Below are 15,339 nucleotides of genomic sequence, written 5' to 3'. Positions count from 1 at the left end.
TCAAAAAAAATGTCACTCTCGATACATGGGTAAGGATCAAAGTTATGAATGCCATAAGCAAATTTGACTGTAGCCAGCACTACATTTTTGCTTCAGGAAATGTTTGGAAGGAAGATTGATGATGTTAAGGGAGGAGATAATGTTTTAACGACTTAAGGCACGAGCTGCGATGGGCATGGGAGGGGAGGAAGACCCCTGGCCCCAGTCTCGGCAAGGTGGTACATTTCACTTCCTACTTATAACTTAGAAAAAAAAACATGAACACCTCACGCGCCGTTCTTTTTTGACTTGGGCCAATTAAAGTCGCCATGTGGAAGTTTTGTCGGGGCGATGGATTCAAATGTGACACCAGATCTTTTAAAATCTAAAAACCCAAAAAAAAATCGATGTTGGGTACTCCAATATCCCGAGGGCAAATAGTTTGACCCTCATCTTCAGGAGAACCTCGGCCTATGAGAGTTCATATTTGTACATTTTGAAGGATGCCGATTTCGGAATATGACATATTTAAACATTTTCCAGGTGGCGACACCACTCGGTGAAGACATTCGGCCACAGTTGATTTCACCTACGTCAAAGCTTCATAATCAACGTTTCGGGGTTTAGATCGCGTTATTTATGAATTTGTTGTAACCCTCCACCACCCGACACGGCCAATCAGAAAAAAGTGTCACGTTGACAAAAGACAATTATAAATAACGCGATCGAAAACCCAAAAACGTTGATTATGAATAATATTGGTCGCGAAAGCCTACGTGTTATACGTCAAAGCTCTCACGTTCCTCCTAATCATCATCATCATCATCAACTGAAAAGTCCCTGTTCTGGTCAAAAAGTTCCCCGACGCTCTCTGTGTGATGAAACAGACTGAGGTGTTGTGAGTGAATGACCGACCGACCGACAGGCCGACGCACAACCGATGTCGGTCGGGACCCTTGGTGAATCCGGCGCCGTGTCCCCAGACCGCGTGCAGAAGCTGGTGCGGAGGATGTTGGCGCAACTCGAGCCGGCGCGGGCACGCGGGGCCGGGAAGGAGGAGGAGGAGAGGGAGGAGGAGGTGGGGGAGGAGGAGGAGGAGGGCAAGGCAGGGCGAGGGCAGCACGAGAAGGGCACGGCCGGTGAGTGCCACCGCATTCACGACGACGGCTCGTGACCACATGACACTGGGCGACGACAACAATGACGACGATGACGATGGGTTAAAAATGAACATGCGATGATGATGAATTCAATGAAGATGTGATTACGATTACTTTAAATCGGAATCTGTTATTTATTAGCATCACTGATCGCCCGTCGCTGCTGCCGCACAGTTCCGCCGCCCGTACGTGGAGAGGAGCGTGGCCGTGCGGGGAGCGCGTGGGGCGCCACGGGGAGCCGACAGCCCCGACGCGGGGACGCACGGGCCGCCGAGCGAGGGACCCCGCGCCGGGGAGTCTGGGGCGCCCACGCCGCCGAGAGGGGGGCCCCGCGCCGGCCCCTCGGGCTGACCGTGCCCCTGGCGCGGCTCGTAGCCGGTAGGGGCCGCGCTGCGTCGCGGTCCTCGCGGTTGGGGTGTGCGTTGGGGTTTGCGGTCGGTAGTGGCAGCTGTTTGGCTCGTAGTGGTCGTCGTAGTAGTTGGGTTGTTACAATTCTTTGGGGAGGTTATCAGGGTTTGGTTTAGGGTTGCGGTTTAGGGTTAAGGTTGTGGGGTTAGGTGTGTGGGTTAGGATCAGGGTTTGGGTTGCGGTTTATGGTTAGGGTTGGGGGGCGTTAGGATCAGGGTTAGGGTTTAGGTTAAGGGTCCCCACTACTGTGTAGCAGTTGTCCACTCCTTCGTTGCATTAAATGTTGGTTAACTTCAAGGTATGCCGGTTGATAATGATCCACCCTCCTGAAAAAGAGCCCCGTAGCTTTCCTGGACAAGTAAATGATGATGATTCTGTATTAAACTCCCATGCCTTGCCGACTGCCCACCCGCCCCTCCCCGCCCCTGCAGGTGAGCGCAGGGCGTGCGGGCGCGCGTCCCACCCGTGTGCCGGCCTGCTCGACGCCCTGTGCTGCGTCTCGTGCCGCGAGCCCATCCTGAGCCAGCAGCAGAGTCTCCAACTCAACCCCATGATCGTCCGCATCGTGTCTGCCAGCGGCTTGCCCGCCGCGCCCGTGCCTTACTCTGTGCTCAAGGTCACCCAGCAGCACGTGCAGCACTCGACTGACATTATCATCATCGTCTGTTAATTTAAATGATCGTGATCTCGTACAAGCGAATTGTCAAGCACTCAAGGCGTTTGACATAGCTTTAGAAAACGGTGCCAGAGTGGAATTATTTAGATGGCAGGGGCCTAACGAGGATTGAGGAATGCGTGACAGTGATATAGAGGTACTTAGGGATCAGGAAAGGGTGACGGGAAGGAGTGGAGGGGAGATGAAGAGAATGGGCGATGGAGAAGAGGTGGAGCTTTGAGAGAGGAATGGAAGGAGGTTAAGGAGGAGGACTGCTTGATGTACAGGAGAAGTTTTTTTCCAAGAGATAATGATGATCATCATGATCAGTTTTTTATTGAAACTCAACGCTAGCCCGGTACAAGATGCTGATCGCAAACGGAGGAGAACAGAAACTCCGCAAACAGCAAGCCGATGTCGGCGCGGCGGGACCTTACGTAGGGGGAAGTTGGACACTCGCTGTCCCACCCAAGTGGGGACCACGTGCAGGGGCGGGAAGATTTATATAGGGAGGGGAAATGGTGTAAGGGGAAAGGTAAGTAAACTAAACTATTGTTCATTTTACCAGCTAAGACCCACTGAGCTGTGTAGCTCTTTTTCAGAAGCGACATGGCCACAAATGAAAGCTCAACAAAGTGGCTTATCACGTGGACATTTATAGCAGCCAAATACTGTAAACGCGTGTTTCTCAATGTCGAGGGAAAAACCGGAGGGCCCGGAGAAAAATCCACGTGAACGCAGCGAGAACATGCAAACTCCAAATATACAGCAGGTGTCAAGGGTCGGGATCGAACCGATAACCTCCTGCATAGCAGGCGAGGGAGATAGCATCTCGCCACCGCGGCGCAACTAACATACTGGGGAAAGAGAAAGGGTTGGGAGAGGGGAGATCATCATCTCTTTTAATCATCAAGGTCTCTCAATTAAAATCACCCCCCCCCCCCGCCAACCCCCTCCCCCTGCGCGCTTGTCCGCGTGCTGCAGGAGCGCTGCCTGCCCGCGTACTGCTCCTACCGCTTCGCACCGCTGGCCCCGCACCGGAGCGAGGGCCGCGCCCAGGGCCCCCGATTGCGCTTCGACGACGTCAACGCCGTGCCCCTGGGCCTCCTGGGCCGCGCTCGCGTGGCCCAGCTGCTGCGGGGCCCTCCCCTCCGGGTGGAGCTCCACGACCGCGACCTCCGCCGCGACCGCTCCGACGACCGCCGCGGAGACCCGCCGGGTCGCGCCGACGACGGCGAGACGACGGAGGGGGAGGAGGATGGGGAGGAGAACGAGCAGGAGGGGGACGAGAAGGAGGAGAGAGACTCCTACGGTGTCGCCTTCGTAGACCTGTCGGACCTCCTGCTGGGCGACCGCCTCGTCGAGTTGAGCGTGCCGATCGTGGCTCGGCGCGTCCGCCGGGCTCCGGCCGACGGGGAGGACGAGGAGCACGTCGCTGTTGGCGGAGTGGAGCGCGTGGCCGCCGGGGGGTACGCGGAGTCGGGCGCGAGCCTCAAGGTGCGGGTCGAGGTTCGGCACGCCCTGGACGAGTGGCTCGGAGAGGACGGCGGCGACGTCGAGGCGAATGGGGGTCCCTTCGGCCGGGTCGTGTTTCGCTTCTCGTGCCGCGACGACGACGACAGTGACGGCAGCGACGGAGTCGTCGCCCTGCGACTGCGCGAGCTCGAGGAGGAGATTCTGATTAGGAACGCCGAGGCGCTGCAGCTCGACGAGCATCCCATGCACGTGATCGAGAGGGCGCTGTCGGCCTACTCGTGAGTCCCGCCGCCGACCGTACCTTGATCTGTTCGTGGAGTTTGTGTTTCGACGTCTCTCACTGATTATTGGTCGTCGTGTGCATTGGATTCCTTTCTTCTTCTTCTTTCTTCACTGCTAAAGTATCAGCACCCTTTCTCCCGACGCGTTTTATCCAGGCTTGGGACTGGCTCAGATATCCACTGGATTGTGTACCCCCCAGAGTAAAAAAAGAAGTGTGCTGATGTTCGGAAAAATGGTAGGAACTGGAAAGAGAGGAAGACCTAACAGAGAATGGCTTGAAAACAACAGAAGAGATTGGTGCCAAAAAGATGTGGCACTACTTGAGCATATTGGCACAAGGCAGAGGAAAGTGGAAACAACAATTACGAAATGTGCAATGGACATCTTCGGGCTATCTGCCCATGCACCGTGATGATGATGCGTTAAATGCGCACAATGCAATTGTTTTAGCTCGCCAATAATGCTCTCGGAAAAGTGTTTAATTAGATAACGCGACGTTTTGTTTAAAACATGGGCGAGACACCAGGAATTCAAAATTTGGATGCGGTGCAAAATTAACCGCCCCCCCCCCCGCTCCACACCTCCTCGCCACAGGCTCTCGGAGGAGCAGCAGAGGGATCCGAGTCTGGATCTGCTCACGGGGTTCCACGTGTACGACGGGGAGCACCACCTGCTCGCCCTGGAGGGGCCCAGGGACGGGGCCGTGCGGCGTCTCTGTGAGGAGTTCGCTCCGAGGTTTGTGCGTCGCCATTCTCGTCCACCCCTAGGGGAGTCGCTTTTATATCCCCTGGCCGGGGCTGGGTTCCTCTCTGTCCCCCGTATCCAGCGTGAGAGCCCCTCTCTGCCCGCCGAGCAGGGCTGCACTCCTAATGATGTTTTATAAAATAAAAACAAGACAGGAAGCCCCGGAAATGCTTTGCATTTCAAGATGACGGCACCATTTCTGCGTTCGTTCCGCCCGTGATAGCCACCAGCTCAAGGCAGCTGAATGCACCGACTTACGATCGCTTTCCAACGAAGGTTGAGGATTTTAACTTGGAACGCTGCGCCGACACGCAGTCTACGTCCCTCGCTCTGGAAGAGAGAAAGAACGACTCGGAGGCACCAGGAGGATGAATCGCAGGCGAGCCGGGAACGGCAGAAGCCTAATAGTGAACCGGTGCCAAATTCTCCCCCCCCCACTCCCCACCCTCTGCGGTTACGGTTAATGTGTTGCCGGTAACGGTTGCTGACAAAGATTGGTTGCTGACACGGATTGTCAGCAACGTGGAGCCAGTTACCTCCGGCAGATGTTTGCAATCCATCCTTGAATCTGAGCCAGTTGTTCCGCAGAGCTTAGCCTGCGTGATCAGCGCAGTGGCGCATTCGTGACCACGCCGGACTCGAGTGTTCAGACGAACTCACGATCGTCCTGAAATCGCTCTCTCGTGGCTCGTGGGCCCCCGACCGTTGCGCGTGACCGACAGCTCGAGTCCGGGCCGCGTGGCGGTGCTGTTCGACTCGAGCGTGGGGTTCGCCGTGCGGGCCTTCGCCGCGCTGGGCGCCCGCGTGCGCGCCCTGCGTCTGCGGGCGCCCCTGAGCCGGACGCTGCGCGACCCCGGACTGGCACTGCTCCCGCTCGCCGGAACACGCGGCGCCGCCCTCGCCATGCGCGCCATGCAGAGGTGGGACGCGCGTGCGTAGGGCGTGGGGTTAGGGCGGCGAGATGTTAACTGCCTCGCCTGGTATGCAGGAGGTCGTGGGTTCGATCCCGACCCTGACGACGCCTGTATTTTACGAGCTTGCCTGTCTCTCCCTTTGCGGGTCCTCCGTTTTTTCCCTTCACATTTAGAATCAGCACGCGTTTAGAGTATTTGGCTGCTATAAATGTCCACGTGATAAGCCATTTCGTTGGGCTTTCATTTGGACAGTTCGCTTCTGAAAAATAGCTTTATAGCTCAGTGGGCCTTACCTTGTCATATAAAAATAGTTTTTAATAGTTTCATAGGGTGACCGTGGTGGCAATGATCATGATTGTGGCGGTTGTGGTGATGGTGGTGTTGACTGATGATGGTTTTGCTGTTGTTGCTATTGCTGCTGCCCACGATTCTGCTCCAGTTGATTCTGCTAATTAGTATGGCTATGATTTGTAAAATGCCACTGCTGTTGCTACTGCTGCTGATAATGCTGACGACGACGGCGATGATGATGATAGAGATGTCAAAATCCTCATCACAATCGCGACACCGACACCGCTCAGGCTGGAGAGCCTGTGCGGGGCATCGAGGCTGCGCGACGTCGTGCGAGCCGAGATGCTGCCTTCGCCGGGGATGCTGGAATCGCTCGCGCGCCACTTCTGCGTCCTGCCCGGCACGGCGCTTCACTCCTCATCCTTCTTCTCGCTCGCCGCCGCCGCCGCCTCCTCCGCCGGCCGCTCGTCCGCACGCGGCCCCAGCACCCTGCAACTCAGGAGGAGCGCCTCTCCACCGGCGCTCCCCAGCGGCAAGAGGAAGTGCAGGGTAACGATCCCCCCCGCCAGAGGCCGTCTCGCCACGGCGGCTGGGAGATGTTGCCCACCTCGCCTGGTGTACAGGAGGCCGTGGGTTTCATTCCGACCCTGACGCCTGCTGTGTATTTGGAGTTTTTTGTGTCTTTCTCTCTCATCGTCATCAAGGTGGCTAGGAGATGTTGACCACCCTGTCTGGTGTACAGGAGGCCGTGGGTTTCATCCCGACCCTGATACCTGCTGTGTATTTGGAGTTTTGCGTGTCTTTCTCTCTCTCTCTCTCATCATCATCAAGGTGGCTAGGAGATGTTGACCACCTTGCCTAGTGTACAGGAGGCCGTGGGTTTCATCCCGACCCTGACGCCTGCTGTGTATTTGGAGTTTTGCGTGTCTCTCTCCCCGCGGTCGCTTGGATTTTTCTCCGGGTCCTCTGCTTTTTCCCTCCACAGTTAGAATCAACATCACGTGTTTCGAGTGTTTGGCTGCTATACATTTCCTCGTGATAAGCCACTACGCTGGGCTATCATTTGTGGCGAGGTCGCTTCTAAAAAAGAGCTATACAGCTCAATGGGCTTTACCTGGTAAAAAAAATAGTTTAATAATTTAGTTGAGATGCCTGGCGCTCGCTCACCAGAGTGTGTCGAAGCCACGGAGTAATCGTCGCGTGGACAGGATGACTCCCCGTTATAGGGAGCTTAGCGTCCAAGAGTCTGATGAGATCCGGACTAAGTTTGACAGGGGGGGGCCCAGAGGCTGTGTTAGTTTTGGGGCGGGGGTGGGGCACTGCTGTGTAAATCCAATTTCTTCCCTCCACTATGTTACTACCACCCACGCCCGATGCTAAACTCTCCCGTCGTTAATCACCGTTGTTATTTCGAGTCGTTAAATGCGATGCCCGAATTGTACAGCGAAATCGAAGGTAGTGGTTCTCATTAGCCAGACTGCCTGGAGGAGTGCCACAGCGTTGCATGTCAACCGTTATAAAGCAGTGCACAGGTTTTTTTGGGGGGGGGGGCGGGGGGGGGCATTACAAATCGGGGGTGTCAGGCTGCAGCCCCACAAGCCCCGTGGGTTAATCCGGATTGCGAGCGCGAGTTTCGGCACTTGCTGATCCGTGTCGGTGCTGTGATTGTGTCGATGGGTTCTGCCCGTAACCCCACAGCCCCGGCCTCGGCTGGACAACTGGAACCCAGAGTACGTTCACCGACAGCCTGAGGAGCCCGTGGACCACGTCAAGGTGAGGAGGAGGGGGAGGAGAATGTGGAGAAGGGAAAGGTGGGGGGGAAATCGGGTGCGGAGGGGGAGCAGATAATGATGTAATATGTTTAATGAGTGTCCCTTGACGACAACTTAAAATCAGATTTGAACTTGGGATCAGTGAAGTGCCATCCCAGCTCGGTCGCGATCTGAAGCCTCTCCGCACATGTGTTTCCCGCTCGCGCGTCTCTGCGATGGTCCCCGCTCGCGAGAGCGCAGGAAAACCTGGAGAGGGTGCGCGAGGCCAGCCTCGCCGTGGCTCGGTGCCGGCCCCCCGGCCGCGCCGTCTGGCTACTCCCGGGAGACGCGCCCTACTACAGCTCGCAGTCGCTCAACGGGCGACAGCTCGCGCTCTCCGCGCTCCGCGAGCACCTCAACAGGGTAGGTCGCGGGCGGCGGACTCTGTCCGTCTGCCTATCTGGTCCCTGTGATCCAGCCTCCCCTCGCGGGTTTCCCAGGCCACCGTACGCAGAGATCGCACGTTCGCGCCTCTGGTCAACGCGGCGTTAGTGAGGCGGTCGTTCGGTGGTTCGTGTTGCGCATTTGTGCGTTTTTTCGCTCTCCACGCGTATTCCCTAAAAGAAAAAACTTTGCGATCGATAAAAAAAATCCACGCTCGTCAAAGAGGAAGAGATGCACGTCCGGGAAGGGGGGGGGGCAGGGGGGGGCGGCTTCATCGTCTCCGCGTCTGCCTCCCGCACCGCCCCGTCCACCGCAGGAGGACCCGCGCGCCCGCCACTCGTACGCCCTCGCCTTCGCCTCCCTGTCGCTGGATCCCGTGGACGAGGCGGAGGCGCGGCGCGACGAGAGGCGCCGGTCCCGCGCCGCCTGGCGCACCGCCCGGGGATTCGCCGTGCCGGGCCCGTCGGACAGCCAGCGGGACAACGAGCACCCGCTCCGGCCAGACTCCGCGCGCCGGGAGGAGCTCCGCAAGGTGAGGGCCCTCCGTCTGGCCGGAGCCGGCAAACCGTCGCGGTTTGGCCCGGGAGGGGTCGCGGGTTCGGAGAGGGGTCGTCCCGATATCGTCCGAGAGGAGTTTTTAGACGTTGTCCCTCGTTTTAAACGTCACTGCCGCGGTGCGGGATGCGTAATGGTCGTCACCCTGGACTTGCAATCTGGATGTTGTTGCCGGTTGGATCTCCCGGCGCGGCGGTTGGAACAACAGACATGTTTCTTAAATTTAAATAGCGATAACTTTTTGGTTTCTGCTTATTGTTTTGGTGCCATTTCTTAATTTGTTGATTTTGCTTGGTAGTGGTAGGGTTTTTATTTGCTTGGTAGTGGCTGTATATGGGATTTGATCATCATAATATAATTAATGTACGGCATTGTGGGATGCTATTGGCATGAATTACGTTATATAAAATGAAAATATGATTATCATCTATTGCACTGGGCCTGTCAACTCGGTAAAGGTGTGATGTCATGGTTAACACTCTGGCCTTGCAACACAGAGGATTCGGTCTAGCCAAGAGTCTCAAATCGCCCCCCACCCACCGACCCCGCCTCTTGTTCACGAGTTGGGTTCACCGCAGTCGATGGACAGGTCGCGTGCGGTGGGGTAGCGTGTGGGCACTCGCACCTCCTCCAAGGCGTCTTGAAGTGTAGGCCACACTACCTCCTAGAACAGTGCTCCTCGCAAATTTCAGAGAGGGGTCACTTTCGCCGACACGACATCAATGACAGATGCGGATACCCGTCGCACAAATGTGAAATTAAAAACTCTCCAGGAGCGTGCGACTGTGGTCACCCAGGACAGACCATATAACGACGCAGTGCCCGATCCACAGTACGAAGGAGACATCGCGACGATACCACTCCACTGCTCCTGATGCGGTTATCTGGCTCGACCAACCTGAACGTGAAATTGTAGTGGTTGCTCTGCATCTACGCGAGCCGTACAAAATAAGAATGTGAGAGCCGCCGTACATTTGAAACAATTGGGGTGTGACAGCATGATGGGGTTTTTCACATTTGTGTGTTGTCGGGGGCCGCACTAAAGGCCACCAGGAGCCGGTAGTGACACCGCGGGCCTTACAATGACGAACGCTGGCCTCGAAGCGTTCTCTCGAGCGGCGGTTCCCAACCTGTCATCCGCTGACCCCTGGTGGCCTTGCGAGGCTACTACAGGGGGTCTGTGTAAAATAACAAATAATATCCTCACCAAGGAAATGTACAATTTCAAATAACTCTTAGTAATGGAGAGGCACCTTCCACCAGCAGGGAGGTGAGACACGCAATTGCAGGGCTGCACCTTTACCTTTTAGATCATTCCGGACGCGTGATGCGGGCAAAGTTGCGGGGCTGCCTGAGTGGTGGGCGGCATTTAAACATCCTTGGGAAACATTTGCTTTAAAAATATATATATTTTGAACAAAATCCACTGCTCACCAATTGCCTAACAATTCCCAATCACTCAACCAGGGGCGGTTTCTTCATTAGGGCGATTGGGCGACGCACCACCAATGTCATTCAACCAGAGTCACGCGAGCCGTCACTGTGCCTCTGGATATAGTCCAATCAGCGTCATGCTACGTTCTGTGGAGTACCGCCTCTTTTTGGGCGATTTCACTCCGGCTGAGAATCGCCCCGAGTGGCCCCATAGACTTACATTCAAAGATGTTTTTTTTCGAACGGGGGCGCTGCAATGCATTCTCTATGGCTTCCAGGAGGGCTTGCACTAACGTGCTTACGTCATCATACGTGCTAACGTCATCATACGTGCTTACGTCATCACACGTAAGCACGTTTCATCCAACAATAAAATTTATCGCCACCTAGTGGAATCTTTAATAAAATAAACTTGAGTGGTTTGTTTTAATAGTGAGTATAGAAACAAACAAGATGTATTGTAAGAGTCACTTTATTTTTCATTAATATTAAAGAAGTGAAGTTGCCTTTACATGCTTAAGCTGTTAATTTATCCATTGCATGGGTGGACCTTATCCTTATCAATCATCCAGACATTTGCCCCCCCTGAGAGATTTTGCAGGAGCCGCCACTGCACTCAACCATTCAACTACGCATTCTCGCCACAAAGCGACGCACTCGTCCCAGTGCCGGTCCATGTGTGCGTGTGCGTTGGCGAAACGTAGGGAACAGGAATCCATACTCTTTGGTTCTTTCGGTAAAGTCCCGTAGGTAGAAAAATAATAGATCACGACGTTTCGATCGCAACACAAGCAATCGTCATCAGGTGGGACAACCACAGAAAGAAAGAAAGAAACTTCTGAAACGTCATGATCTTTTATTTTTCTACCTACGTGACTTTACAACCGTGATGAGGGTTACAAACTGAGTAATCATTGGAAAGATGTGATTAACCATGCAAAAAAGATGTAACTACACTTATTTGGACCATCTTATTTGACAGACAACTATTACAGGTTATTGATAGACAGCCAGTTTGTTGTTTTACCAGTTTTAGTTTTTACTTGCTTTTCTTTTTTCACACTTTTGTTATGTATGCCATGTGTTAGTTACAAACCGCACCTCTCCATAACAAAGGCTCAGTCCTTTGTTATGCAGTCTACTCTTGGTCTTAAGCCTCACCTTATGCAGTCTACTCTTGGTCTTAAGCCTCACCTTACCATATTAATAAAAAAAGTGTGCCGTTCCTGGCCCTTCCCCCCTCAACCATTATATATACGGGGTAGTATTTCATGTGATCTCTCATTTACTTGATACAGCTGTCGTGACTGTGACGGTTCCACCTGAAGACGGAGGCTTGTGTTGCTTCCGAAACGTCGTGAATTTTTTAATTTGTTTTATTTGACTTTTATTAATTTAAATTTTTTACCTACGTGACTTTACCGAAAAAACCTAAGAGTATGAATCCTTGCAGTCACGAAAGCTTCAAATCTAGAATTAAGAACCAAAGAGTATGGATTCCTGCAGTCACGAAAAGCTTCAAATCAAGATGGAACAGGAATAGTTGAATTCTGAGATGAAATTTTTGCAAAGCACAGAAACCGATATTTCACGTCGTGATTGTCCCATTGGCCACACCACCAACTCACTCCGCTGCACTTGACGAGTCTCGTGGCATCCCGCGAAACGGGAGCATTTACGTTGTTCCTCGTCGTGCAAAGTGGCTCACGCAATGCACTGTGATCCCGGCAGCCCGAGCTCGATTGCGGCTCACGGCTAACATCGGTGACATATATCTGAACCGGTGCTGGCCTCACCTTGGCTGACCCAGCGCTAAATTAGTACCCGGTGCCGAATTTACACATCGAGATTGGGGGAGACAAAGGCGGCCGGGCATGGTGCTGCATACGCCACTCCTTCATGGGGTGCCACGGTGGCGAGATGTTAACTCCCTCGCCTGGTATACAGGAGATCGTTGGTTCGATCCAGACCCTGACGCCTGCTGTATATTTGGCGTTTACATGTCTCTCTCCTCCGTGGCCACGTGGATTTTTCTCCGGGTTCTCTGGTTATTCCCTCCACATTTAGAATCAACGTGTGTTCAGAGCATTTGGCGGCTATATAAATTTCCACGTGATAAGCCACTTCGTCGAGGACAGGCCGTTTCTCAAAAAAAATTTGCTACATAGCTCAGCGGGCCTTACCCGGTAAATACAAAAAATAGTCGATCGTTTTAATAGTTGAGGCGTCGTGCCATGCCGACCTTCGGAGGTGCTCGCTAAGAACAGCAGTAGCGTGTTTGAGACTACACGGGAGGCCTTCATCGTTTTTCCTTCTGATCGCGGGGACCAGGCGTGGACGGAGAACGTGCTGCACCGTGGCACGCTGCGCCCACCTCTCCACGGCCGCGACCGCTGGAGCTGGGAGCTGCGCCGGAGCGACTGGGAGCCGTACGGCCGCCCGCCTGCGCCCCCGCGCATCTCCGCGTCGGTCCACGCGGAGGGTACGTGCGGAGGAGGCCCGTTTGTGGAACCCGCCGGGACGGTGGCCGATCGAATCGCGCGTGCCGAGGCGTCGTCACCACGCGGGTGATCGCGGACGCCCGGAATCGGAGCGTGGCGTTCCAGGTTGATCCGCTTTGCGTGCTGAGCACAAATGCTGTCTTTTTGCCACGTACTGCCGCGGGCATCTTCAGCAGCTGCAGTGAGGGATCCCCCCCCCTGCCCAGTAAACATGCAACCCTGGGTCAACGTTGGCATGTGGTTGGAATCGTCGGACCAATGTTGGCCCGACGTTGCACGTTTACTGGGTGGGCTCCATCGCTCAAACTCCTGAAGATGGCCTAAGTAGTGTGCGATGAAACGTGGTTTGCGCCTTTTTGTTTGCTGTATTTATGGCTTTAAGATGCTCGCAGTAGCGCGTGGCGAAAGCTTGAGAGAAGAACCGCTCAAGTGGTGGCCTAACCCAGGAGAGGTACTCCTGGAATTCGTCAATGACCTGCGATCGGGGCGGGGGGAGCGTATCGGTCGCCCGCTGTTTGTCACGGGAACAGTCTCGACCCATCCTCGTGCCCCGCGTGATTACCCTAGGGCCGACCACCGCGGAGCTGATCCGGGCGTGGGAGCAGAGCGTACGCGGCCCTCTCCTCGCGATGTCGCCGGCGCCGCCCCCCATGGGCTTCCACCGCCTCCTGCCGGCGACGGAGGAGCGCCCCTCGGGGCCCCTCGCGTCCCACCAGCTGGCGCGCCTCGCCGGCCTCCTCAAGGACCCCCCGCACAAGCTCTCGCTGCGCAAGCCGGGGATGCTCTTCCAGGTGACGCCGCCTCTCGGGGGTCATGGCGATCGTCATCTAACGTCATGAGCATAGAGCGCATTCGCTCAAGGGGTTCTTCACAGAGTTTAAAAAGCGGTAACAAAGAGACACAGATTTAGATGGCAAGGGGCGTGTGAGGGCCGAGGAAAGAGTGAGACGGTAATTGGAGGGCACAAAGGGGTCACGGAAGGGCAGGGGAGGGACGGGACGGAGTGGAGGGGCGATGGGAGGGAAGATGAAGGGAATGGCGAATGGAGAAAAGGCGAGCATCGTCCTGGTGGCTACACGCACGCATGCCTTACTCCGCCACTGTGGAGGCGAGGCTTGGTGGGTCGCACACATGTGTCGCTCCCTTCCCGTGGGCGTCGAGAAGGCGCTACTCCTTGGCTTGCCAGGAGAATGCAGTTCAGAAAAAAATAAACATAACGCCATCTGTTGTATGGGATAGAGTGTTTCCCTCTTGCACACGTGGGTTTCTGCCAGTTGCGCCGTTTTCCTCCCACACCTGAGGACGGCTGCTTGCGTTGTGGCCGAAACGTCGTGAGAATTGTTTTATTATGTTTTATTTTTATTATTTTATTACTTCCCTTCTACGTGACTTTACCGAAAGAACCAAGAAGATGTAATAACACCTTACTATATTTAGGATCGCAGAGCTTGGGCAATTGTTGGTGCCGGTTCACCACACAGCTGCCTTCCCGCTTGTCTGTGGTTCCCGCTTGTCTGCGGTGGCGCAGCAGTTAGCGCAGTGCGCTATGAATCCAGTGACCCCTAGCTTTGATTCCCGGACACGCCTACAGTGACATCCGAAACGGTTCTGGACGTCGTGCCATCACCAACCCAAACGGGCTGGATTGGTGACATACGGTCAATCTCCATGACCGACGCGCGGTGGGGAGGCCTCCGTCCAGCAGTGGATTGACAAGGGAAATAGAAAGTAACGGGACGATCATCCGTGATAGATCCACTGCTGGATGAATGCCTCTGCAAGCCATCGTTATCCCTCACGGTCCTTGCAATGCTACAATCCGTCGAGCTCGTGCACGCGAGCTCATTTCGTCGTTCGATCTCCGTGGCGGCCGTGACGCTCGCGGGGTTCACTCCTTTGGCTGTCCCTCCGTCATTCGTCTTGGCCGCGACTACCGATGATCACATCGTCTCGTGTGCAGGTGATGAACGCGTCGTTGCTTCGCGTCACCTCGAGATTAGCGATGGCTTAGGGGGAGATCTTCAAGCAGCATTAGATTAAGCATGGCTGATGATTTTTTTCGTTATCAATCACTTTAGAAGTTCGTGAATAGAAAAGACGAATCATTGATTTGTATGCACGGAGTAATTTCTCGAACGTGTGATGAACCAAGTGTGTGCGACGACGATGACGACGACGATGATGATGATCGTGAGCCAACGCGACTCTCCGAAACCCCGCAGGCCATCCCCGCGCTGGCCGTGGTCCGTCACCCGAGCCTGGAGCAACTCTCCTTGACGTCGTCGGGAGGGGAGGACGAGGAGGAGGACAGGGAGGAGGCGAGCGAGGAGGAGGTGGAACGCGAGACGGGTCGCGGCTTCATGCCGGGGCCGCACGAGCATCGCGCGTGGACGCTGCCCGGGAACCATCTCGCTCGGCACAGCCACGCTCGCGGTGCCGAGCCGCGCGACCCCAACGCCTTCGCGTGAGTGGACACCACGGCACGCGCGGCAACATTCTTAGGAAGTGGCTCGCGAAATTCCACGTGTGTGCAGTACGAGCGTGGAAGACTGGAGATTAATCGACGAATCGATGCATCGTCACGCACCTGCTCGTGTGCACCCCGTTGCTAATCGTCGCCGCGGTCCTTGCATTTGCCACGCGTCTCTTGCGCACTTTTCCATTTTCGTTTCCATGTTTCTGATTTACTTCCCATCAAGGAATACTGCAGACGCCGATACGCAACACACACACACCGTGGGCTCG

The 15,339-nt window shown here is 55.1% G+C and overlaps 1 protein-coding gene across 2 annotated transcripts in view; it reads left to right on the top strand.

Annotated features, from left to right (window-relative positions):
* LOC133342722 (uncharacterized) overlaps positions 1-15,339 on the top strand; it is a 32,618-nt gene that overhangs the window by 10,184 nt on the left and 7,095 nt on the right. For both annotated transcript variants that reach the window (XM_061552063.1, XM_061552062.1), the window contains 13 exons: positions 963-1,118; positions 1,314-1,517; positions 1,979-2,163; positions 3,187-3,956; positions 4,555-4,695; positions 5,427-5,624; positions 6,200-6,458; positions 7,608-7,682; positions 7,922-8,083; positions 8,421-8,636; positions 12,425-12,575; positions 13,162-13,385; positions 14,817-15,058. In XM_061552063.1, coding sequence (XP_061408047.1) covers positions 963-1,118; positions 1,314-1,517; positions 1,979-2,163; positions 3,187-3,956; positions 4,555-4,695; positions 5,427-5,624; positions 6,200-6,458; positions 7,608-7,682; positions 7,922-8,083; positions 8,421-8,636; positions 12,425-12,575; positions 13,162-13,385; positions 14,817-15,058 — 2,983 coding nt within the window. The remainder of the gene's footprint in view (positions 1-962; positions 1,119-1,313; positions 1,518-1,978; positions 2,164-3,186; positions 3,957-4,554; positions 4,696-5,426; positions 5,625-6,199; positions 6,459-7,607; positions 7,683-7,921; positions 8,084-8,420; positions 8,637-12,424; positions 12,576-13,161; positions 13,386-14,816; positions 15,059-15,339) is intronic.

The sequence above is a fragment of the Lethenteron reissneri genome, chromosome 15, assembly GCF_015708825.2.
Source record: "Lethenteron reissneri isolate LAM-NWPU_2019-01 chromosome 15, ASM1570882v1, whole genome shotgun sequence".
NCBI classification, from domain to species: domain Eukaryota; kingdom Metazoa; phylum Chordata; class Hyperoartia; order Petromyzontiformes; family Petromyzontidae; genus Lethenteron; species Lethenteron reissneri.
The sequence above is the reverse complement of the archived record's forward strand: the minus strand, read 5'-3'. Positions and strand labels throughout refer to the sequence as shown.